Here is a 25,942-nt window from a genome sequence, read left to right on the forward strand (position 1 = left end):
CAGCACTGCATCCACGTAAATATTGGTGTCCTCCATAAGATCATTGTCTCTGGGCATCACGCTGCCTGCCAGCGGTACCCGTGACAGCTTGTCGGCTGTGGTGAGGCTTTTGCCTGGAATGTGCCTTATAGTGTAAGAATACCTCATTAGGCGCATGCGGAATCTCTGTATCCGCGGTGGAAGCAAATCCAAGGCTTGCCCTCCAAGTAGGCTCACAAGTGGCTTATGGTCGGTCTCAGGCTCAAAGTGTAGCCCTAGAATAAAGTCACTGAATCTTTCACAGGCCCAGGTGAGCGCCAGCGCTTCTTTTTCCAGCTGAGCGTAGCGCTGCTCTGTGGCTGTCAATGATCGTGAGGCACACGCGACTGGTGACCACACGTCATTGTCTTTCTGTAGCAAAACTGCCCCCAACCCGTATGAAGAGGCATCTGTGGAGATCTTTTGGGGTTTGTTTGGGTCGTAAAGCTGCAGTACTGGAGCGGATGACAGTTCTCCTTTTAAACTGCTAAACGTGTTTTGTTGCTCGTGCCCTCAGTACCACGTTTTTATTTGAAAGCAAGTCTTTCAGTGGTTTGTCTTTTTTTCAGAGAGGTTTGGGCTGAATTTCCCCAGCTGGTTCACCATTCCTAAGAAGCTCCTAAGCTCACTCACGGTGCTTGGCTCTTTCATATTCTGCGCCGCACTATATTTGTCAGGGTCAGGACTCATGCCTTCAGATGACACAATGAGTCCTAATAATTTCACTGCTCTTTTGCCAAACTCACATTTTGACATGTTCAGGGTGACGCCCGCCTTCTCTGCACGGACGAGGACAGCGTGGAGTCTCATGTCGTGCTCCTCTCTCGTGGATCCCCAGACAGGGATGTCGTCCATGTGGCACACGACTCCCGCGAGGCCGGCTGTCACTTCCGTCACCACCATGTTTTGGAAATGCTCCGGTGCACTGGAAATACCAAATGGCAAACGATTGAAATGGTATCTACCAAAAGGCGTAATAAATGTGGTGAGGAGAGCAGATTCTTTGGCCAGCGGTATTTGCCAAAAGCCCGTGTTAGCATCGAGCTTGGAGAAATACTGCGCACCTGTGAGCATGCCTAGTGTTTGGTCTACAGAGGGGAGGATCTTTCACGACACACTGACTCATTTAACGGTGTCATGTCCACGCAGATGCGGACTTTCTCTTTGTCCTTTTTGGGGGCTACGTCCATGCCGCAACACCAGTCTGTTGCTCTTCCACAGGACTGCGTGTTTGAGAGAAACAGATAAAAAAGAACAATGTTTTTTAAAATGCAGAAATGTTTAAGCAGGCTTTTCAAGGCTTAATATCCTGAAAGTAATTTTCTTTGATCATTTTAAAAAGGGCTCAAGTTGGTTCAGTGATTTATGAAAAAAGCAGAAAAACATTGTCGTTTGTGGATTTTACGGCAGATTTTGTGCGTGTACATTTCTGTCCACGGAGGTGTCGAGGCGGGCACACGGGCCAAGTATTCAGAAGCTCCAGGAGAGGGCGGTGAAGTCATTCGGTGCAAAAGGAAACTGCAATAACAACAGAGAAGACCAGGAAGCAGCTGCAAAGATTTGCGCATGCGCCATACACTGTACCAAGTTAAAACTAGAAACGACGGTGAGTTGTTTGTCATTCTCTGCATAAAGTGTAAAACTGCGTTTTTTCTTAACAGCGTCTGGTCTGTGAAGTTGTTGCGACTTGTGACTTTGTTCGCGGGCAGCTGGAGCTCTCAGTGCGTGGGCGCTCGGAGTGTGGTTACACGCCGTGCTGTCAGCTGCAGCATCCGAACTTACTCTGTAAGATGAAGCTGAACTTTACCGGAACCTGCCTTCTGCTCTTGTTTAAAATACGCATGTGCCGTTAACAGTCCAATCCACATGGCCTTAATAAACAGAGGAAGCCCCTAAACCCGAGTGGGTGATAGTGGAAAAGGGCTGTGTGAGAGGGTGTGGGTCATCATCAAAAAGTGAGATTTGAGGCGTTACGACGTTAAAGGACGTGAGGGGCCGTGGGTGTAACAGGGAGACGCCGAAGCGTCCTCGTTAATGCTCTCAGTGCGACGCAAAGAGCCAGCTGGGCTGTTTAAACGATTCGGTGTCTTTTCTTACAGAAACGTCAGTAACGGTTAAAGATGACGACCTCGTGGAGCGACCGTCTGCAGAACTTCGCTGCTCTTCCAGCCAACATGGACGGTGTGGCCATGAAGAAGTATCGTCGTGAAGCCCACCACAGGTAGATGGTAGTCTGTCCGCTGATGCTCATAAAATGTGCAGTTACACAGTGCTGCGTGAAAGTCTTGAGCCGCCTCTCCTTTAGCATAGTTTGCATGGAGAATGTGTGCAGTTGTAACAAGCTTGGAAGTCCACGTTGGAGTGAGCACCTGCATGCTTTCAGCTTTCCGGGCTTCGTTCCCGAGCTGTTCTCCTGATCCTGGCCGTCTTTGTTGTGTTCTGTCAGCATCACTCTGCTACAGGATGCTGTGTGTTGTTCTGTGCAGGTCTGCTTTTACCTCATTGTCCAGTGTTTTGGGACTGTGCTGAATGTATGTGTGAATTTTAAGATTGTTTGTGAGTGCTCTAAAGTTGCACACATTTGTTTGTGGAGCATATATTACACAACTGTAACCAGTATTCCAACCAGCGATGCTGGGGATGTTGATCACTTGCGAGTTATGAATGCAGAAAATCCACCCTCTGGCAACAGCTGCAGTTTTTAGCCGCCAACCTTCTGATTAGTTGATGATCTGCTGCCCCTCCTGAACTACAGCCACCCAACCCCAGGCCAGTTCTTGTATATATAGAATCCACAGCATGAACACAGTGTTTTAAACTATTCACAAAATGTGCTGACATCCACACATAAATTCAATACAGTTTGACTACATGTAAAAGTATTTTGCAAAGACCAGTTCTGCATTCCATGAGGGTACATCTGTCACCATCTTACAATATTGTGATTGTAGCCGTCCCCAACTCTCTGTGAATGGGACTCATGGCCATTGATTCAATTCAACTTTATTTACACAGCGCCAAATCACAACAACAGTCGCCTCAAGGAGCTTTATATCGTACAGTAGACCCTACTGTAATACATACAGAGGAAACCCAACAATCATATGACCCCCTATGAGCAAGCACTTTGGCGACAGTGGGAAGGAAAAACTCCCTTTTAACAGGAAGAAACCTCCAGCAGAACCAGGCTCAGGGAGGGGCGGGGCCATCTGCTGTGATTGGTTGGGGTGAGAGAAGGAAGACAGGATAAAGACATGCTGTGGAAGAGAGACAGAGGTTAATAACAAGTATGATTAAATGCAGAGAGGTCTGTTAACACATAGTGAGTGAAGAAGAAACACCCAGTGCATCATGGGAATCCCCGGCAGCCTACACCTATTGCAGCGTGCATCGAGATATCGGGTCGTTAGTACGCTGCTGCCCTTTTTATGTGTTTCATGCAGCTTTAGTGCCTGCAGACCAACAGACCAGATTTAGAAGATGGCGCCTGTGTTTGGCTTTGCTGACCTTTGACTTTGTTATTTTTACTCTGTTGTGTCATGACTTTAGCCATTTTTCTCTGTACCCAAATATTCAAGTTCGTACTTGCATGTTTGCTCAGAAGGCTGTGGACTGGGAGGATGCAGTGTCATCATTCTTTAATGACATCACATCAGGTCACATGGGTTTTAGACCTGCCCCTTCTTCTTTTGTCCAGTTTCCTCAAATATTTTGAAGATGGACACAGTGTCAAGTTACACTAAGTTTTAGCTGACTGGCTGAAACGTTCCTGTGAGAATGCTGGATGGAGTGAAATGGGTGAAAAGTGTTGTTCAAAATCACATTTAAGAAATGATCAAGTCGGGCTCCTTGGAAATAAAACGTAACGAAACTAGCACCGGCTCAAGACTTTTGCACAGTACAGTATTTCAGATTGGATATGTGATCAAAAAAAAAATGGACGTACATTTAAGCAGCTTAAAGAAACATGGCACATAGTTAACTTCAAGCAGTTGTAGCTGAAGTTAAAGCAAGTTGGTAGAAAATACACACGAGTACTTTATGTACAGTTTTCCACTTGTCATAAATAAAACGGCAACATTTAAATTTCAGCATGAAGTGAATTTTACGAGTGTACGGTGTCTTGGATGGGAATCCATTAGAGTTTAGTGATTCTGATTCCCTGATCAATATCACGCTCTCTCATTGGGTTCTTATTGGCTCTGCTTGGAGAGCCGCCGCCATTTCTGCAGCATATCAAAGACTTGAGTTGCATGCTGCGTGGTCAAATGTTTGTGCACGTTGGAGGTCTTTCCCGTCTTTGTTGTGCTCGGTGTTGGGTTTATTACGCAGAACACTAAAACGTAATGCAGCACATTGTTTAATTACTCCCAGGAGAAATGAATCCATTACACTGTCTCCCTAAAATGACACGAAACACGTAACATAATTACCACTGAACAGTACAAACCCCCCCCCCCAATTTTTGCACATGTCGAGGAGCGTGTCAGGCTACATTTCACTGTGTGTTATACTTGTATAACTATGCATGTGACAAATAATAAAGAACCTTGAACCTAAGGCATGAACACAAAGCCAACAACAGTTTAAAGTGATCGTCACAGTGATTCTACATAAGAAACACGAACAGTAGAAACGAAGGTTGCAGCCTCATCCATTTGTTTCCCGTTCAAATTCAGGGCTGGTCGCTGGGCTGGGGCCACCGTCGCTCTCGGGTCCTTTTGTGTAATGGTCACATCCACACTGTGTCGCTGCTCTCTTCCTCTGGCACAAGAACTGAAATCAGCCGATTGTAACAGAGAGCACAGAGCAGCAGGGCGACAGCAGGGCCAGCCTGGCTCTTGTAATAAGGGGTTCTGTCTGACTTCAGGTTGTGCACTGCCCTACCAATCGTTACTCTGTCATTCATACCCAGTGCATACCATTCAGACATGTTCATGAAGAAAAACACACCAGTGCTGTAACAGAGGCCTCGTCCTGTTGGCTGCGGTCAGCTGTGAGCTAATACAGGAAGGATCTAGTCTTTGCAAAAGAGGAAAAAAGGGAAACAGAAGTGGACGTCTTACAGAAATCTATGGCTGCAGCAGTTCTCTTGACTCATTCTTTAAATATCCAAAGCATCAAAGTGACAGTATTACTGCAGGGTCTACCTTACAATATAAAGCACCTTGAGGCGACTGTTGTATAAATAACATTGAATTGAATAGTTATGGTTAATTATTCAAATAAATAATGGTTGAGCATAATAACTATGATTTTTAAGGCCTTTAAAAATCATAATTATAACTTATACATATGGACTATTAACCTTACTGTAGATTCACAGTTCAATTACTGTCACCTCAGATTAAAAACATGCATATCGGTCTGATCAGTTTGTCATTATCCTGAGTCTCTGTCTCCTAGCACAGCTGCTGTAGCATCGGGGGTTTGCTAGAGTTGGTGTCGGTTTTGTTGAGGCGCTCTCAGCCAGGCAGGAACTCGGATGGAAAACGTACAAGTTCAAAGGAAAGTCCTTAATCAGCTCTTGTTTTCCACTTTATCATTTAGTCAAAGCTCAACCTGTGATATCACTCTGGCATGACCGAAGGATAAGAACAAGCAACCAAAATGAAATAAGACTGTTTCTTCTCATTCATTCTAACCAAACAACACACTGACTCGTCTCAGATGTGTCACTTATAAAGCCACAGACCCGGGCTTTGTTATATTGCTACTCAGATGTATTCAGAACTGTATTAAAATGTCAGCTGTGCCTGTTTCTTGTATGTTCATAATTTTAAACAAATAGTAGGTAATGAAGGCAGATCTAATTACTTTTGTTAAGAGATAAAAAGACTGTCTGCAGTCAGAGAGCAGCAGGAGTGGTAATATTAGCACTTCTGTGGTAATACTGCGTGTATTTTCTATTACAAAGCTTTCCAAAGGATCTGGCTCAAAACCATCCTGCAATGAGGTATGCCGTCCTATTGTTACTGAAACTGTGAATGGTGACGACGTTACTTTTGAGTTGTGATGTCTGTGATGTGGTTTGACCTTCCATGAAGCTCTCAGCTCATGGAGCTCCATAATATTAATGATTGGGATTTCTCACTGTGAAGAGAGCAGCTCTCATTGTGGGTTCTTGGATTTGCATTTCTCTTCTTTCTCCATCTGCCCTTTTATCCTTTTATTCCATTATTATACATCAGATGAACTAAAATCCAAAATTACAGGTTATTGTCAGTTCCAAAAGTGTCTTCCGTCGTTATTTCGCAGTGTGCCAAATGTTTTTAGCAGATGAAACGTCTCGACTGCAGAGAGGCCAGTTCTGTACTTTCTGCTGCCGTGCTGGTATAGCTGTACTTTGCAATTTAGCATTGTCATGTCTAAATATGCAACACCTGAAGAAGATGTCTACTTCAATAAATCACTTAAAGCACTTATCGAAGTAGACATCTTCTTCAGGTGTCACTTAATCACTTAAAGCACTTTCTACTACAAGTAGAATCCAGTCACACATTGGTACGGCCCTTCATCTGTGCTTTTTTTTAAAGATTTGTTTTGGCTTTATTGGACAGAGAAAGTTAAGACTGAGGAAGACATGAGGCAAAGGGCCGCAGGTCGAATTCGAAGCCGGCCGCGCTCAGCCATGCGGCATGTTCATCCAACTGAGCTAAACTGGTGCCCTGCTTAAGCACTTTTAACTTGAATCTACATGCGCACTAATAAATTGTGGGTTCAGTAGTTTTATTTCAGTAGATTTGCATGTTATTGCATTCTGTTTTCTCTTTATGTTTTCAATTTCCCCAAACTTTTGACGTTGGGTTTGAATCTCCATCCTTTAATCTGTACGTCTTTTATTCTTTCCGTATACACATTTATTTGGATTTGGATGCTGCTTCATGGAAAATGTTGTCAAGTCTTTCAGATTTTTCCCATTCCTGCTTGGATAATACCTGAAACATCCAATTTTCACGTTCCGCAAGTAGAAAAATCCAAGATTTCATTTGGGATTGTTGAAAATAGTTGATGGCAATGTGCATGAGTTTGGTTCTCTGTTGTGAGCTCCCACTGGCTCATCTATTAAACTGCAGTTTGTGGCTGGTTAGCTGAAGCCAGCCTGTGTGATATGAGTGGCTTCCATGTGCTAAAGTCATATGTTGCCTTTATACAACATGTTGGTGTTAGAACATTCTGGTAACAGTGTTACCAACAAACTGCAAATGGCAAAAATCAACTGGAAACACTGGATCTGGTACATCTGGATTTCTGCTTTAGCTCAGGTCACATTATCAGTTCAGTGAGGACGATATGAGCTCACACATTTGTCTGCTGTTTGGGTATTTGGTGACTAATCTGAGCTTTACATTACTTCCACTTCTCACACTGTAAAGCTCATCGCTGACATCGCTGGTCCAATCATCTTCCTGCTCGCCTTCTTCAGGCCAGTCAGCCTCTACTCTGCATGTTCACTGCTTACCCGTCATTCTCCCTTGCAGATGCCTTCATGCAACCAACTCCGTCCCGTTTCCGCCTCTCCCATGTTACTCAGGCTCATTCAAGCCTCCATCTTTATCTGCACCACCTGTGTGTAGACTCTGGGGGGTCCTGCCCTAATTCTTATAACCGCTGGGATTCCATTCTGTGATGGGCCATCAGTCTAATGGCCACATAGCTTCATTTTTACATCGTGGGAAACTCCCCCTACTGTCAGTGTAGAGAAGTTACATATTTACCAGTTTGTCTACATGATAAAGAAAAAGCAGCTGTGACAAAGACAGAAAACAGTCAGCACGACTCTTTGGACTTAAACTGTAAGAACCAGTTAATGGACTGGTTCTTGTTAATGGACTGGTTCTTATAACGCTTTTCTACTCTGAGCACTCGAACACAACGTGCCTCATTTACCCAGGAACGTTTTCTGTGCTCTTTCTATGTGACTGCTTTCTGGCTAACATTCATTCTCCTATGGATGCATCGGAAAGCCGGGTTATTATCTTGCCCAAGGATATTTGGCATGCAGACTGGCACAGATGGGAAATGAACCACCAACCGTCCAGTTAGTACTACCTGAGCTACAGCCACCACGCTAGCTCACTGCTCAGACTGTCCAGGTTTTTTTGGTTTGTTTTTTTTAACTGATTTCGTAAAAACAGAGGGGCAGAAATTTCTGCAGTTGAAAGTCAAAACGGAGACTTTTCTCTCGTGTAATTGTTCGTTGCATAATGACTTTGTGTAGTACGATTGGCAGTAAGGGATGTTTTCATTAGAAAGTAGTTGGGCATAGAAGAAATAATTGAATGGGTGAGTGAGGCTTGCAGTATAAAGTGCTTTAAATGCTCGAGTAGAGTATAAAAGTTTTTATATAAGAAATAGTCTGATGACATTTTTCTGACCCCTGACCTTGAGGCCGAGGTCACTGAGATTCAAACTCATCTCAGATTTGTGGTAGATACACGTATGATGTTAATTTGAAAGTCCTGCATCACATTACCTGCCCAGCAAGGTGACATCATCAGCCTTTTCCAGCTGATGGTAATAACAAGCGTGAGTTTTATCTGAGGGACTGAAGCTCGGCCTGCATCGTGCATTAAGACTTTGCACTGTTCTGTAGTTTCTGTCCTTGCAGACTAATTTGTTGACTGTTTACTGTGGTCTGGGTGTGTGTTGTGGGAAAAGTAAGCAGTGTTGTTTCATTTGAGTTTTAGATTTCATTACACTTTCATCTGCCGTGCAGTCGCTGACCGAACGATTCTCCTGTTTCAGAGTGTTTGTTAATCGAAGCCTGGCCATGGAAAAGATCAAGTGTTTTGGTTTTGATATGGATTACACTCTTGCAGGTGAGTGAGTCTTTTCTTTAATGTAAATTCCACTTATTTATTTTAGGTCATCCTCCTTAACTCCACATATATGTGTGCAGCGGTGGTATCCCAAACTGTTTGGACGAATATGTCGACCATCAACGATGGTGGGAGAGAATCAAAGAGAAACTGGCTTCTTCTGTGTTTATCTGTCTGACACACTCGACCCAACAAACAAATACAAAATTAAACAAAAAGTTAAAAATCAAAATGTCTCTTCCAGTGATCTTAAAAACGCTGTATTATAGCTATATTAATACTGAAACAAACAAGAAAAGAAGGTCAGATATTCCCTCCAAACAAAACGTAGAAATTCTTTGACAGAAAAACGAGCATGTTTTAGCCGCGTGAGTCACAGTATTAGCTGCGGTAAGCTGAGCACAGCAGGATGGTGGACACGTACATGCTCGTGCAAGTCAGCCGTGCTCGAGTCCTTTGCTGGCACCGTGCGTCTGCACCGCTTTGGTTTCATCCTCAGGTTTCTCTCTTTCATCCAGTTTAAAGTTAAAGAATTCCCAAATTGGCGACTTTGTATTTTTTGGCAGCTAGTTCCTCCATGTTTGGACTTCTTCTGTGTTCTAAACAGTCCGTGCATGATCACGTTGCCCCGCCCATCAGAAAGTGGCCTGCGTGAATATATCGCCTATCGTCAGAAGAATATTACAGAATGTTATCAGCTGTAAACAAAAGCCCTCCCTGCACCTAAATCTGCTGTCAGAGAACACGACTGATTTAAAGCACCGAGCTGAAGGAACTTCCTAGATAATGCCATCATCTACGTCTACCTTAATTACGTGATTATTTAAATATTTAGACAAAACCTATGACGCTAGGAACCTGAAATGTTCCTTTTTTTGCATTTTCTGTATATCAGTCTGTGAAGTTAACTTTTAGAATTCACATTATAAAATAATAACAGAATATTAAGTGGAAATATCCACCCCCACCCAGCCACAGGAACCGCTACGTTTTATGTAGAGTTTAAATAAATATGATCCCTAAAAACGTTGCCAAAGCACAAATGTGTTTGTTTGAATTTATGGGCATCAAGCATGCAGTGTGCTCGTGGGAGATATGACCGCGATGCAGAAGAAGACCTTGCTAGCTTGTTGTTTAAACGATAGAAGACACAGTTTGGTTTTGTTTGGACCGCTGTATGAATAAGACTCTTTCCATGGTGGATACAATGACATCCGTTACTGGAAGGATTGTTGTGAACCTGAGCTTGTCTCTCTGCTTTTTTAGTGTATAAATCTCCTGAATATGAGTCCCTGGGCTTCGACTTGACAGTGGAGCGCCTGGTATCCATTGGATATCCACAGGAGCTGCTGAACTTTGTCTACGATCCCTCCTTCCCCACCAGGTAGGTTCACAGATCCCAGCTTTATTATTTCACTTCACCATTGCACCGAATGGTGAATGTCAAGTGTTTATGTTTTCACCTATTTCCGTGCTTCACAGAGGTCTGGTGTTCGACACAATGTATGGGAACCTGCTCAAAGTTGATGCCTATGGAAACATTCTGGTGTGTGTGCATGGGTTCAACTTCTTGAAGGGGTAAGGTCCATTACTCCCACTTTGCTTTAAACTGGGCAATTATACAAACCTGTGTCTTTAAATTCAGCTTAGGTGATAAAAACTGTTGAAACTTGACTGTCCTGTCAAGCGCCGCTCAGAGGAAGTGCTGCATGCCGGTGTTTCTTCAGAGCACGAAACCTTTCGCTGGTGTTCACCAGTACGTTCACTGGTTAAGCCTGTTGGGGGGATTGTTGACGTTGTCGTTGTGCTTTCGAGGACGTGATTGTGGATCAGGTCAATATTTCTCTACTTCAGCAACCAATGAATTTTTCTGTGCTGAAGGTCAAAACTCAAATACAGGTGCTGTGGACATCTTCCAAGTACAGCTGAGGCAGGCAGGAGTTTGATTACAGATTCTAGTATGATGGTGCTGCTGAGCTAAAGCACCCAGAAGCCATTCAGTTCTTTAGCAGCTTAATTGTGGCTAAAACGCCGCTACACTGGTTTATCTGTGTGTCTGGCTCATGAGCTGCACATCTGGGTGAGCTACAGACCGAAGAACTGAGCACACTGGATTTAATCTGCCAGCAGTTTTCTACCTGTGACTGACTTCTTGGACTCATCCCTGTATTCCTGACATCTTCCCATGCTGTGTGCCACACTCGCATCATGTTAACAAGCATGCTGGTTTCAGTGTAGAGTTTGGACCGCTGCAGAGGGAGATGATAATGTTGTGAGGTTTGTATGCTTGTATTTATATTTGCTACTTCTTGGTTACTATTTCTGCTCAGACCTGACATCAGAGAGATGTACCCGAACAAATTCATCCAGCGTGGAGACACAGACCGCTTCTATATCCTCAACACTCTCTTTAACCTCCCCGGTAAGTAAGCAAAGCAACTCTGGAAGTTTTCTGATCTTAAAATTCAAACCTGAGCCTGATGCAGTCTGTACAAAAAGGATATAATAAAACAAAACATGCATGTCTGCAGAAAGACTACATGTGCTTTATCAACCTGGGAAAGGCCTTTAACTGTGGGCCAGCTGTCAGCCAGCTGTTGTATACCATTTACATACAGCTGTGGTGAGAGCTGGGTTTGCATTGGCAGCATTAATGGGGACTCTGTAGGTCGGGTTCATCGGTGGTAGCACGTTGGCGCTCCATGCTAAAGATGGGACTGCCTGTTTTAACCACAGGGAGCATCTGTTGTCAGTCTGTCAGAGGCAGTGTCGAAAATATAACACGTGTCGGGCTTGTGTGGAGAAGAGTAGAGGTATGACCGTCTATGGTGTCAGCTTCTTAGGCACAAACAAAATCCCGTTGACATGCTGGATTGAGCAAATATATTTAGCAATATCAGTAGATCGTCTAATCCAAAGAGAAGCAACCACAACGGAAATCTGGAGTTTTCTGATGGTGCTCAGGAAGTGATTTCATTAAGTGGATTTTTTGGTGTCACTCCAACCAAAGCAGACATGACGCCAGACCACCAACCTCTGACTCTCTCCCCTACCGACGTAGGAGCGGTGCTGAGCAGGATCAATGTCCACAAGGCTGCAGGTCCAGATGGCATCCCCGGGCGTGTTCTCAGAGCGTGTTCTGGGGAGCTTGCAGGAGTGCTCACAGACATATTCAATCTGTCCTTGGCCCACGCTGTGGTACCGGCCTGCTTCAAATCCACCTCCATCGTCCCGATACCCAAAAACTCCAACCCATCTTGCCTCAATGATTACCGCCCAGTAGCACTCACCCCCATCATCACTAAGTGCTTAGAGCGACTGGTCCTAGCACACTTCAAATCCTCCCCCCCACCCTGGACCCCCACCAATTCGCATACCGCCGGAACAGGAGCACAGAGGATGCAGTCTCCATCGCACTGCACTCTGTCCTCTCACACCTGGACAACAACAACACCTACGCCAGAATGCTGTTTATAGACTTCAGTTCAGCATTCAATACAATCCACCCCTCACAACTCATCAGGAAACTGACAGACCTGGGCATCAGCTCCCTCATCTGCAAATGGTTACTGGACTTCCTGACCAACCGGCCCCAACATGTCCGGCTGGATAACCGCTGCTCATCTACCATCACAATGAACACCGGTGTACCACAAGGCTGTGTGATGAGCCCTTTCCTCTACTCCCTCTTCACCCACGACTGCAGACCTGCTGATGGTTCCAACACCATCATTAAGTTTGCAGATGACACCACGGTGATTGGCCTCATCAGTGACAACGATGAGGCCGCCTACAGGGAGGAGGTGGATCGTCTGGCTGAGTGGTGCGACAGAAACAACCTGTTGCTTAACACCGAGAAGACCAAGGAGCTCATCGTGGACTACAGGAGGAATGCTGACCCACATCCACCCATCCACATTAAGGGGACGGCTGTGGAGCGTGTGAGCAGCTTCAAGTTCCTGGGAGTCCACATCTCCGAGGATCTCACCTGGACGACCAACTGCTCCAAGCTGGTCAAGAAGGCTCACCAGCGCCTCTTCTTCTTGAGGACTCTGAGGAAGAACCACCTGTCCTCAGACATCCTGGTGAACTTCTATCGTTGCACCATCGAGAGCATCCTGACCAACTGTATAACAATCTGGTACGGGAACTGCTCTGCCTCGGACCGGAAGGCGTTGCAGAGGGTCGTGAAAACTGCCCAGCGCATCGCCGGAGCACCACTTCCTGCCATAAAAGACATCTACAGGAAGCGGTGTCTGAAAAGGGCTGGGAAAATCATCAAAGACCCCAGTCACCCATCACATGGACTCTTCACCCTCCTGCCCTCTGGGAGGCGCCACAGGAGCCTCCGGACTAAGACCACCAGGTACCGGAACAGCTTCTTCCCCACAGCTGTCAGACTCCTGAACTCTGCCTCCTGACATCTGACCCACGTTAACTCATGGACTGAACATACACACACCCACAATGGACAACTGTACCCTCAAACACACAATAATAACATGGACTGAACCACCACTCACAACCACTAGCACTTTATATAGCCTCTGTAGAAACTATCCACATATCTCACTTATCTTAACTGCACTACTGTATAGCTCTGTGTAAATAATCATTCTGTACATTCGATAATCTTTAATCCTACAACTGTTTACAACTTGCACAGTTCCCATTTCTGTATAGCTGTATATCCCAGATTCTGTAAAGTTATTTATTTCATATTCTGTATAGTTTTTCATATTTATATCCTGTTCATAGCCTGTACATAGCTTGTACTCACTACAGCCTGTACATACTTATAGTTATAGAATATTCACAACATACTTCATACCGTGTACATTATAACATACCATAATAGACCCATTTCTGTAATATACTCACATATCTATATTATTGCTAATATATATTGTAATATATCTATATCACTAAAGCACTTCTGGATGGATGCAAACTGCATTTCGTTGCCCTGTACCTGTGCATGTGCAATGACAATAAAGTTGAATTCTATTCTATTCTATTTCTAATCTTTTTTTTTTTCTTTAGAATATTTTCTCATGAACAATCATTGCTTTGTCTAAAATATTATAATCCAAAGTTTCAATTTATATCCAATGATTGCTGTTTAATTTTAGCTTATATGGCAAATCTTTTTTTTTTTAAATCTAAAGACTCATCATAGTGATAGTGTGAGGAAGCTCACGCTGGAGCACTGACACCTGCTGGTCATTCGATGTACTGCATCATGTGCTCACATGTTTGTGATCCTCAGAATCACCTCAGGTCCAGTTCACACAAAAACAAATTCTTGCATCTTTAACAACCTAAATAAAAAGGTCGGTTTTAAAGCTTTCAGTACATGCAGATTATTATAAATACCCCAATAAATTAATTGCAGTAAATGTTTATGTAATGATTCAAAAACAAATAAAAGCAAAGCAAAAACAGTTTGTTACACTTGTGCATAATGTTAGTGCAAGGACAAGGGCGTTTACTGTCACAAGTGACCTCAGGAATCAACCCTGCAGACTGAGGATCAGCTGTACACTGCTTGATCCAGTCTATGACGCGTGAGTCAAACCCAAACGTATGCAGAGCTGCTGATGGGATTTGCAGTTCTTTCTCTGTATGCAAAGAAAGATGTTCAGTAGCGTTGGCTGAGTGTACCTTTGATGCTGACATGAGTGAGAGTGAGCGGTGGCTGGATGGGAGGGTAGGATCTTCGCTTGTGTTAAGAAGCAGAGTTGATGTTTAGAGCGGCCTCCTCTCCATCTGTCGTGTTGTTTACACCTTTGTCTGTCTCTGACTCCTGTTGGGACTGCTGCTGCTCCTCCTGCACTAGTGTCAGCAACAGCGACCGTTGGTGACGGCTTTGTTTGAGATGGTGCAGCCGCTCACACGTCAGTAAATGTGATTTCATTTCTGTCTCTCACGTTTACTTTGCCCTTTTGTTTGTCCATCTTTATCAGCCTCTTGTTCCACATCAGACTCTGCTCAGTGTGTAACGACACCAGACCCGATGACAGTTTGATTAACTCACACGGTTGCTGTTACAAACACTGCAGCTCGCAGCGCCACACAAACACCACCACAGACAGACGGCTGTTTATGCTGTCGAGCGTGATTGCAGATGCCGAGCACGTGCGTCCGTCAGCATCCAACACTCCATTAGTTTAACCTCACTGAGCTTTGTTGCAGGGAAGAAACGAGGCTACAGGCTGTTGACTGGTTACAGGCAGATATTACTTTGAACAGGACGCCCACATCCACAGCTCCCTCACACACTCAGCCAAAGAAAGAGGGATGGTCGTGTTAATTTATAGAAAACTGTAGACGTGAAACAACTAATACGAGTTCTAAATACGGCTGTGAGGAACATTATTAAACAGTATGTGAGTGAGTTTGGTCTTTGCTGGTGTCACCGCCCTCGCACCAGTGCACCACTCACGCCCTCGCACCAGTGCACCACTCACGCCCTCGCACCAGTGCACCACTCACCGCCCTTGCACCAGTGCACCACTCACGCCCTCGCACCAGTGCACCACTCACGCCCTCGCACCAGTGCACCACTCACGCCCTCGCACCAGTGCACCACTCACGCCCTCGCACCAGTGCACCACTCACGCCCTCGCACCAGTGCACCACTCACCGCCCTCGCCACGACTACTTGTTAGCTGGGCTTTTTTCCTGCAGCAGACTCGGGTTGTGTGCAGGATTTCAGCTCATGACTCAGGCAGTTCATAAACTCCAAGCCCAGAGCTCGTCGCTCAGGACAGCTCAGAGTAGAGATGCAGGTATTTATCCTGAATGTCTCCGGAGTGAGGTCATTAGGGCGTGTCCGCCTGGGAGGAGGCCCCAGGGCAGACCTGAGCCACACTGGAGTGATTACAGCTCCCGGCTGCCTTTGACGGCTGGGAGAACTAGAGCAGGGGGCTTTGCCTGGGTTGCTGCCTGTGACCCGTGCCCAGGTATCCTGCAGAAAGTGAACAATGACTGCTGTGTTTCTGCTGGTTTTGGTTTGTTTTTCCAATGAACGGGTGCAGACTCACTCTCCCTTTCCTCAGAAACCTACCTCTTTGCCTGCCTGGTGGATTTCTTCAATAACTGCTCCAGATACTCCAGGTACTGTAGGCTGAGTGATTCAGGCAGCGAGGGGCAGCCGCTCCTCTGATGATGATCTGTTAATGACTGATATTGCTGTAGTGTTTCATCATCATAGTATTCTTTGAGAAACATGGAAACGCTGTAAACATAATGTGTCCCTGTAGCTGTGAGACTGGATTCAAAGACGGGGACCTCTTCATGTCCTACAAGAGCATGTTCCAGGATGTCCGAGATGCTGTGGACTGGGTTCACTTCAAGGTAGAGACTCCTGTGTCCTAGTTCCACGTCCTTCAGTCCCTGCTTGGTCCATGAATGTCCTCAGTAACCTGATTTACTGTCACAGGGCTCCTTGAAAGAAAAAACCGTTGAAAACCTGGAGAAGTACGTGGTGAAGGACGTAAGTGGAGCAGCTCCGATTCTACAGAGTGAAGCTGTGGTGGTGGTGACACATATTGTTGAGAAATGTATAAATGAAATGATTTTAATGATTCAGTTTTTGATGTGTTTGTAGCCGAAGCTTCCTCTGCTCCTGAGTCGCATGAATGAAGTCTCCAAAGTGTTTTTGGTCACCAACAGTGATTATAAGTACACACAGGTAAAGCTCACAACAATAAACAGCTGTTTTCATCTTCTTCTGTAGAAAACCTCAGAATGAAGAAGTCTGACGGCTGCATGAACAACATCATCGAATTAGTGCATCATTTATTAACTATTAAACTAGTCTTTTTTCCTTTACAGTTTAACTATAGGTCAGGCTTATCTCCAACCTTTTAATCTCAGAGATTAGTAGAAAAATCTCTACTACAGAGAAATCGATGCTGGATGACAAACACCAATTAGTTAAACCACAAGAATTGTATTCAGCCCGAAAACCTTAGAAACAGGGTGTCTAACCAGACACTTCCTGGGATTAGCTTTGTCTCCAGTAACTGTGAGGAAGCTCCCGCTGAAGCACTGACACCTGCTGGTCATTCGATGTACTGCAGCCCGACTATGAGGCGGCTTCGACCTGGATGCTCATCGTAAACAAACATGAGTGTCTGCTTTCTCTGTAATTAGAACCTCAGAGTGACGCTGAAAATGTTTTCAACTCTGAGCACGCTCGCTGCTGCTGCCATGGAGATGCTGCCACCACCAGTTTCCCTGCAGGATGTTTACCAGTGTTGGTGTTTGTCACTAAACTGGAGAAGCTTTTTGTCCCTTTCAGAGCTTTCAGTGCAGTTTGACTCCCAGCAGGCTGAGGGAAGAAGCCTTGTAGGCTGTGCCTAATACATGAAGCACTGCTAAGATGCTTCCAGCAGGTTCTCCCACCTCTGCAGAGGATTTGTTTTGTTAAAGTGATTTTTGGAGTCACCTTCTCGTCTAAGGACCTTCTTCTCCGGTTCATCAGTTTGACCGCAGAGCCAAACATCTTCAGCTTCACAGCTGTTGAAGCTGCTGTGGTCTTTAGATCCCCACAGTCTTTGACACTGTTTCCCTCTTCTGTCATTTACCAAGTTCTCCCTTCAGCTTTGATCTATCCAGGGAGGGAGGAAGAGAGGGAGGGAGGAAGGGAGGGAGGGAGGAAGAGAGGGAGGGAGGGAGGGTGGAAGAGAGGGAGGGAGGGGGGAGGGAGGAAGAGAGGGAGGGAGGGGGGAGGGTCGTCATTGTGGTGTGAAAATGGAAAATTTCAAACATGATTGATGAAAAAACTCTTGTCTTACAGAAAATTATGAGCTACCTGTTTGACCTCCCTCATGGTCCAAAGGTAACACGGATGATTAAAGCTTACGTACACATTTGACCTACACGCTCAGACTGATGTGTTATTGTGTGTGTGGATGGCCTTGCAGCCGGGCACGCCCCACCAGCCCTGGCAGTCCTACTTCGACCTGATCCTGGTAGATGCCCGTAAGCCCGTCTTCTTCGGGGAAGGAACGGTGCTACGACAAGTCGACACTGTGAGTGTACTCGAGTGTAGCCGGCTGCGTTGTTGCCGTGTCTTTGATACGACTAGCATGATGACGAGTGCCGTTTCCAAAGTAACGTCCTGTGCTGTCACACGCTCGATGCATCTTCACCACACAACCGTTCCTGTGACGGTGCTGCAGTTAGAGCCACTCACCGGTGCCCGAGTGTACGCTTCCTCCCACACAGTTACACCAGCCGCTGAAATGTGGCTGATGACCTGCAGCTCACTCAGCACCAGGCCTGTGAAGACATGAGAGATGTGGTTTTGCCTGGGCTTCCTCTGTGAGCTTTGGGTTCTCATGTCAGGGGAAATTCTTCAAAGTACCTGTGATACTGAGCTTAACCCACAGATGATGTTCGCTGGCTGCCCGCTGATACTGAGCGAGAGCAGGAACTTTCATTTGCACAAAAGATAAGTTAGTAAATGCTGCTTATGTGACGTGTTGTCTTTCTTTCAGAGCACAGGACGGCTGAAGATCGGCACGTACACTGGACCTCTTCAGCACGGCATCGTTTACTCTGGAGGTAAATTTCAAAAACAGAGCTGTGCTGATGTTGGACAGGATCTGATGTTTAGATGTTCTGATCAGTCAGGACTTTGTCGTATTTACAGTCCTGACCTGTTTTTGAGTAAAGGGCTCGTTCCTTAATCCGTGACTCTCACTGCATGATGTAAGAGGTTCGTCTCTGAAACAAACAGAGGTGATGTGCAAACATGTGTGAGCCGAGTCACAGCTCCAAACCTGAAGCTGATGGTTGTTCCTGGAAAGCTTGCGCTTACAACAGCTCAGTTTAATCAGACCGATGCTTTGTTGTAGAGTCAGGTTCTGTCGCTGTGGTTCGATGGCTGTCCTCGCTGGTTTCCATCATGCATCCAGTGCTGTGAATATTTTTGTACCCTCCTTCTGACCGATCCCTCTGATGCTCTGTAACCATCTGCAAACGTTTCGCCTTTTTTGGCTCAAATTGTAAATAATTCACATTCCAGGTGAGAAATGTTTTGAAATGATTGATTATGGTCATTTTAAGAAGTGTTTTTTCTGTCCTTGTTTTTGTGTCTCAGGTTCTTCAGACATCGTCTGTGACCTGCTGGGCGCTAAAGGAAAGGACATCGTCTACATCGGAGACCACATTTTTGGCGACATTCTCAAATCTAAGAAGCGTCAGGGTTGGAGGACGTTCCTGGTGATACCTGAGCTGGCCCAGGAGCTGCATGTGTGGACTGACAAGAGCTGTGAGTCTGGGCTCACACGTGTGCACATGCACATAAGAATAAGCATGTTTATCCTGTGGGCTACAGGCAGCACAGACAGAGAACTGTGTGTGTTTGACTCTTTCTTTTGTTTAAATCCGACACCGTTGCAAAGCCAGTTTGTTCCTGCCGAGGTCGATGTTGCAAAGTGTTTGTAGAGTCAAAGGTGAGACTGTGTAGAAACAAACTGCTCAGCTGCACCCGGGTCTCAAATTCACACATTCCCCGGTGCGTTGGTCACTCTGGCATGAACAAGTGTTCAGAGGGTGACGGTCAGGAGTGTGGGCAGGCCGTTCCTCCTGCAGGTACAGATGAACTGCTGGGCGTGCGGGGGCAGAGGTGTGGTCATCTGGGATGACAGTTTGGTCCCAGACTATGGACACGTAGGTTTGCCACTGGCTCTTCTCTTCACATCCCTCTGCACTGAAATTGCCTCCAATCACGACAAACCTGTTTCCAGCGAGGGAGATGCTGCCGCCACCTGATGTTGCAGCAGTCGCTCCAGCATTCTCCACCTTTGAACCTACGATCCAGCTGCAGTAGGCAGAACTGAACTCATCACTGAACATAACGTTCTGCACATGTTCAGGTTTCAGTAAGTACATGTTGCCGACAGCGGCGCAAACAGGCAGCGAGGCCAGAACTGCAGCTCTGTGCAGATCAGATACCAGCTGACCGGTGCAGCAGGCGCCTCAGCGCCCGGGTACCGGAGGTTTAAACTGTGACAGGAAAGATTTGGTATGTTCATGGGTTCAGCTCACACACTCGTCTGCTGTCCGGCCCACAGATGCATTGTGCTTCCAAATGTGGCTCCGTGCACGGAAACATTCCCACAGTTTAAGATTGATTTCCAAGGAGCGTTGCTGCAACAAAGAAATAATCACAGTTCCCGTGCTAAGTATGTATGAGTGCAAGCTTTTATACAGTTTGTTCATTTAAACAAAATAATTACTGTTAATATTTAATTCATGTTAAATGTTGAGTAGGCAGCTCGGCACCACCTCAGCCCATCAGTCATGCGCGTGCCTTTGAAGCATCGATGAGGCCGTGATGAATGAAGTATTCTGATGTTTCAAACTGTAGATTCAGTGCCTGTGTCCATCGTTGGTGTGTGGTCTGTGGAATAGCTCAGCTGTACTACGTTACCTGTCTGTGGAAGTGTGAACAGTAAAGATTTCACTGATAACTCTGTGAAGGAAATAAACTGACACTGTTTTGTTTTCTAGCCTTATTTGAAGAACTTCAGTCACTGGACTGTTTTCTGGCAGAGTTTTACAAGTAAGGTTCTTCTTTTGTCTGATAAGCAATTTAAAAACAACAAGAAAACATGTTGTGGGCTCGGATGGGCCTCAGAGTTATATCTGCAACACTGATATTTACAGCAATACAGAAAGAAATGTTGAGTGTTTTACCACCGATCACAGCAAACAAGTATATTGATGACAGATGAACAAAGTGTGAGTCTGAGGCTACAAGCCTCCAGCAGCATTGTCTTGTAGTAGCAGCGGCACAGCATAAAATGCAAAGTTAAATATAAGAACCAGTGTAGGTAGCCTGGGAGGTTGGGCAGGTATCGAGCACAGATGTAACAAACCTAAATATATTATATTGCCTTTAACCAGGAATCATTTCGAGCTGTTAACAGAAAGATCAGTGCAGAAGCTTCAACCTTCAGCTGTGGAAACTACATTTCAAATGACTTGTCCTCAGGCACATGGACAGCAGCAGCAACGAGAGGCCTGATATCAGCTCCCTGCAGAGACGCATTAAGGTACAACTTCCTCTGAGGCTGGCTCAGCACAGCATCACTTCTGTTATCAAATGCATCAAATGTAAGTCGGTTCTTTTTCTAAAGACATGTTAAAGAAATGCAGCGTTTACAGAAACACAGGTATAAAGGTTTTTGCACCTACAGTTAATGTCCAGTAAAGTGAAGTGTATGAACAGTGACAGCATTGTTAGAATTTCCCTCTGTACGCTTCCCCACTGGATTTGTAATCCACCAGACGGAGGCATCAGTCTCAGCTCATTCACAGCAACAGTCGCCTCAAGGTGCTTTATGTTGTAAGGTCGACCCTACAATAACACATACAGAGAAAAACCCAACAATCATATGGCCCCCTGTGAGCAGCACTTTGGCGACAGTGGGAAGGAAAAACTCCCTTTTAACAGGAAGAAACCTCCAGCAGAACCAGGCTCAGGGAGGGGCGGGGCCATCTGCTGTGATTGGTTGGGGTGAGAGAAGGAAGACGGCATGCTGTGGAGGAAGCGCATCACTCAGTAGAGCTGGCCTGCTGGTCTTTAAAGCACAATGTTCCCTGGCTTAGCACGCTGTGTGTAGCTACGGTTGAGCATCGTAGTCTGGGCTGGCAGGTGAACTGAAGCGGTCTGTCAGTGGGATGGCCATGGGCCGGACCTGTTCCACAATCAGTCTCCTCAGTGTGTGGTGTGTGTCATTTAGGGTCATTTAAACGTGACCTTTTTTTGACACAGGCACGAGGCATGACCTCTTTCACAGCACGGGAACCCTTTGTAGATTCATGCTCGCCCTGAAGATGTGATGCGACTGTGGAGTGGAGGTGTGGATCTATACAGCGTTCCACAAAGTTCCATAGTTTCCCAGTTCTCAATCAAAGTTTTCCTGTGGAACGCCCCCTGAACTAGGATTTAAAATCGGACAGGAGTTACAATCTAGTGAATCAGACACAGAAACAGGTGTCAAACTAAACCTGTGTATGTATGCAGAGCACTGAGCAGGCTCTGCTGCAGCCATGTTCTTAGGTGCAAAGACAGCAAGTATTATGGGATGTTGCTAGTGATACATGAATAGCTCTACCTTCATAAGAATCCTGTTTTTTCCTTGTTTTGCCAACTTTCCTGTTGGAACACACTTGAGTTGTGCACTATGGTGCAGAGTGCAGTTGGAGAAGGACACATTAAAAGGACTTTAACAAGAAGAAGAGGGACTGTGAGGTGGGGGAGGGAGAGAAGTGTTTATATGTATGCATGTATATACAGTGGATGCAAAAGTGTTCGGCCCCCTTGAACTTTCCCACATTTTGTCACATTACAGCCACAAACATGAATCAATGTTATTGTAATTCCAGGTGAAAGACCAACACAAAGTGGTGCACACGTGAGAAGTGGAACGAGAATCAGACATGATTCCAAACATTTTTTACAAATAAATAACAGCAAAGTGGGGTGTGTGTAATTATTCAGCCCCCTGAGTCGATACTCTGTAGAACCAGCTTTTGCTGCAGTTCCAGCTGCCAGTCTTTCAGGGTCTGTCTCTACCAGCTTTGCACATCTACAGACTGAAATCTTTGCTCATTCTTCTTTGAAACAGCTCCAGCTCAGTCAGATTAGATGGGCAGCGTTTGTGAACAGCAGTTTTCAGATCTTGCCACAGATTCTGGATTGGATTTAGATCTGGACTTTGACTGGGCCAGTCTAACACATGGATATGTTTTTTTTTTTAAACCATCCCATCGTTGCCCTGGCTTTATGTTTAGGGTCGTTGTCCTGCTGGAAGCTGAAGCTCCGCCCCAGTCTCAAGTCTTTTGCAGACTCCAACAGGTTTTCTTCCAAGACTGCCCTGTATTTGGCTCCATCCATCTTCCCATCAACTCTGACCAGCTTCCCCGTCCCTGCTGAAGAGAAGCCCCCCCCAGAGCATGATGCTGCCACCACCATATCTGACAGTGGGGATGGTTCAGAGTGATGAGCAGTGTTAGTTTTCCACACATAGCGTTTTGTATTTTGGTCTCATCTGACCAGAGCAGCTTCTTCCACATGTTTGCTGTGTCCCCACATGGCTTGTGGCAAACTGCAAACGGGACTTCTTATGGTTTTCTGTTAACAATGGCTTTCTTCTTGCCGCTCTTCCATAAAGGCCAACTTTGTGCAGTGCACGACTAATAGTTGTCCTGTGGACAGATTCCCCCACCTGAGCTGTAGATCTCTGCAGCTCGTCCAGAGTCACCATGGGCCTCTTGGCTGCATTTCTGATCAGCGCTCTCCTTGTTCTGCTGTGAGTTTAGGAGGACGGCCTTGTCTTGGTAGGTTTACAGTTGTGCCATGCTCCTTCCATTTCTGGATGATGGCTTGAACAGTGCTCCGTGGGATGTTCAAGGCTTGGGAAATCTTTGTGTAGCCTAAGCCTGCGTTAAATTTAAATAACTTTATCCCTGACCTGTCTGCTGTGTTCTTTGGGCTTCATGGTGTTGTTGCTCCCAATGTTCTCTTAGACAACCTCTGAGGCCGTCACAGAGCAGCTGTGCAGCTGTTCTGCAAAGAAGAATGGGCAAAGATTCAGTCTGTAGATGTGCAAAGCTGGTAGAGACAGACCCTAAAAGACTGGCAGCTGGAACTGCAGCAAAAGCTGGTTCTACAGAGTATTGACTCAGGGGCTGAATAATTACGCACACCCCACTTTGCAGTTATTTATTTGTAAAACATGTTTGGAGTCATGTATGATTCTCGTTCCACTTCTCACGTGTACACCACTTTGTGTTGGTCTTTCACCTGGAATTCCAACAACATTGATTCATGTTTGTGGCTGTAATGTGACAAAATGTGGGAAAGTTCAAGGGGGCCGAACACTTTTGCATCCACTGTATATACATAACTTAAGTGACCAATCACAATAGGTTTGGTCTCCAAACTAGACATCACTGAAAGACAGGAGGACGAGCTGCAGAGCTGAATATGCTTCGATTTTTATTAGAAGTGATCCAGATGGGAAGGATTAGAAACCAGTATGAGAGGGACAGGCTGAGGGGTTGAGCTGGTATGGACGTACGCAGAGGAGGATGCTCTCCTGTGGTGAACTCTAAAGAGAGCAGCCAATAGAATAAGCAGGAGGTTATCATAGAGTAACCAACATATTACTGTACTGTTACCAACTGGTGTTGTCTTGGGCATCACACCACCTGTTCCATAATGCTGGGATGAGGAACTGCGTATCCTACTGGTTTGATGCTAACAGCAGCTGGGACCTTTGACTCTGCAGCACCAGCGAGTCTGACGTGACTGTGCATGTTTGTGACCTTTTCAGAAAGTGACTCATGACATGGACATGTGTTACGGCATGATGGGAAGTCTGTTTCGGAGCGGATCCCGGCAGACTCTGTTCGCCTCCCAGGTGATGCGCTACGCTGACCTGTACGCTGCCTCCTTCATCAACCTGCTCTACTACCCCTTCAGCTACCTGTTCAGAGCTGCACACGTGCTGGTGAGAAACCTACACCCGTAGTTGTGAATGCAGTAAGTCGAAAAGCTCTCAGGAGTTTCAGATTCACACGAAGGTCTATCGGTGGGTTCAGTTCAGTACGTTAGACATTTAATACTTAGGCAACCATTTATGTCGAGTATAAAGACCCCCCCCCGTGCCCACCCACACCCCATGGGGGTCGTTGTTAGAGACGAGAAAGTGATTCTTGATTTCTGTCACTCACTGAACCGTGTCCCTCCCAGATGCCTCATGAATCCACAGTGGAACACACACACGTCAACATCATGGACATGGAGTCGCCGCTGGCCACAAGAGACCGCCACGACGTCGACTTTAAGGAGATCGAGTGCAAAAGACACCAGCTGACCCGATCCATCAGTGAGATCCAGCCGCCGCATTTCTTTCCTCAGGCCCCGCAGGAGATTACCCACTGCCACGATGAGGATGATGACGAGGAAGAGGAGGAGTAGGGGAGGGCCGTGAACCTTTCCCCAGAAGAGCCTGTTTCCATTTTTACGTTTGTCTTTACTTTGATTCGTAGCTGCAGCGAGCGAGTGCTCACAGAGAGGGACTCTCAGTCCGCGCTCTGCTTTTATCTGGGCTTATACGTGCTGTGCTCCATGCTGCGCAATATCAACGGTTGGTTCTCACATGTACCGATTGTGCACCGAGAGTTTGTGCCACGCTGCAGTCACGGCGGACTTCTGCTGTGACTGTGGGAGAATATCAGAAGTTCAAACTGGGTTTGTTGTTGCTGAATATCACGGTCTTCCACTGATGTTAATCTGTGACCAGTCTGAAAGGGCTCTCATTGGTTCAGCTGTCAACATGTTGCAGATGTGCTGTTCCTGGAGTGGGCTGAGATCAAAGTGCCTCAGTGTTATTACAGATGCTGTTCAGTGTACACGCGCTTTTCTTTTCTCATGTTTTTATGCTGCTGCCTTGATTTTAAAGAAACTACAAATATGTCCGACCAATAAAGCTGCAGCGAGGGCCTTAAAGGTTGTAATTTGGCTGTATGCTGGAGTTTTCAGGGGCAGCGTTCCTGCATTGGTACAGATGTGCCAGAGGGAGCAAGACTGGTGCCGACAAACGGGGCTCGCAAAGTATCAGGTAAGATACTTAGATCTGACTGCCAGAAGAGGGAGACAGGCAGCATGTTCAGGGTCGCCAACAGGGTCAGGCTGCTTCGGCTGCTGCTAACGAGCGACTGCAGTGATCGTGCTGCAGGCTGAGACGGGTATTCGTCCTCTGCTCTTCTTTTCTCCTTCCTGTGGGTCAGTTTGAGTGACGGTCCTGTGAGGTCTGAGCTAAAATCAAAGGATGCTTTTTGAACCTGGACGTGCCCAGGAGGACTTTCATAGGACGGACTCATCATAATCCATGAAGCTGAAAGCATGTTTTTATGTTTTATTCAAATTTCATATGTCAGCAACAGAGAGTGCAAATGCTTTTTTTATTTTGAATTATGCTGGGGGGGAATGATAACATGCATTGTTCTGCAGTTGACACGCTTTTTCATGGCTGCAATAAAATATATTACATTGCTGCTGCGTTTTGATT

General features: G+C 45.8%; 1 protein-coding gene across 1 annotated transcript; it reads left to right on the forward strand.

Annotated features, from left to right (window-relative positions):
• The first annotated feature begins 1,304 nt into the window (after positions 1–1,304).
• nt5c2a (5'-nucleotidase, cytosolic IIa) lies at positions 1,305–25,942 on the forward strand. Its single transcript, XM_080869557.1, has 18 exons — positions 1,305–1,624; positions 2,118–2,239; positions 8,767–8,840; positions 10,107–10,224; positions 10,323–10,418; positions 11,171–11,262; positions 15,902–15,959; positions 16,106–16,199; positions 16,285–16,338; positions 16,453–16,536; positions 17,647–17,688; positions 17,774–17,881; positions 18,350–18,416; positions 18,955–19,125; positions 20,370–20,421; positions 20,854–20,914; positions 24,203–24,379; positions 24,622–25,942. Exons 2-18 carry the CDS (start codon positions 2,139–2,141, stop codon positions 24,847–24,849), a joined length of 1,677 nt encoding a protein of 558 aa, XP_080725683.1. The 5' UTR covers positions 1,305–1,624; positions 2,118–2,138; the 3' UTR covers positions 24,850–25,942.

The sequence above is a fragment of the Rhamphochromis sp. 'chilingali' genome (assembly GCF_963969265.1).
Source record: "Rhamphochromis sp. 'chilingali' genome assembly, chromosome: 20".
NCBI classification, from domain to species: domain Eukaryota; kingdom Metazoa; phylum Chordata; class Actinopteri; order Cichliformes; family Cichlidae; genus Rhamphochromis; species Rhamphochromis sp. 'chilingali'.

Coding starts and splice junctions, on each gene's coding strand:
- nt5c2a (XM_080869557.1), top strand. CDS start 2,139: ATGACGACCTCGTGGAGCGACCGTCTGCAGAACTTCGCTGCTCTTCCA. Junction 16,537..17,646: donor GTGATTATAAGTACACACAG/GTAAAGCTCACA, acceptor CTTGTCTTACAG/AAAATTATGAGCTACCTGTT. Junction 18,417..18,954: donor CGGCATCGTTTACTCTGGAG/GTAAATTTCAAA, acceptor TTTGTGTCTCAG/GTTCTTCAGACATCGTCTGT.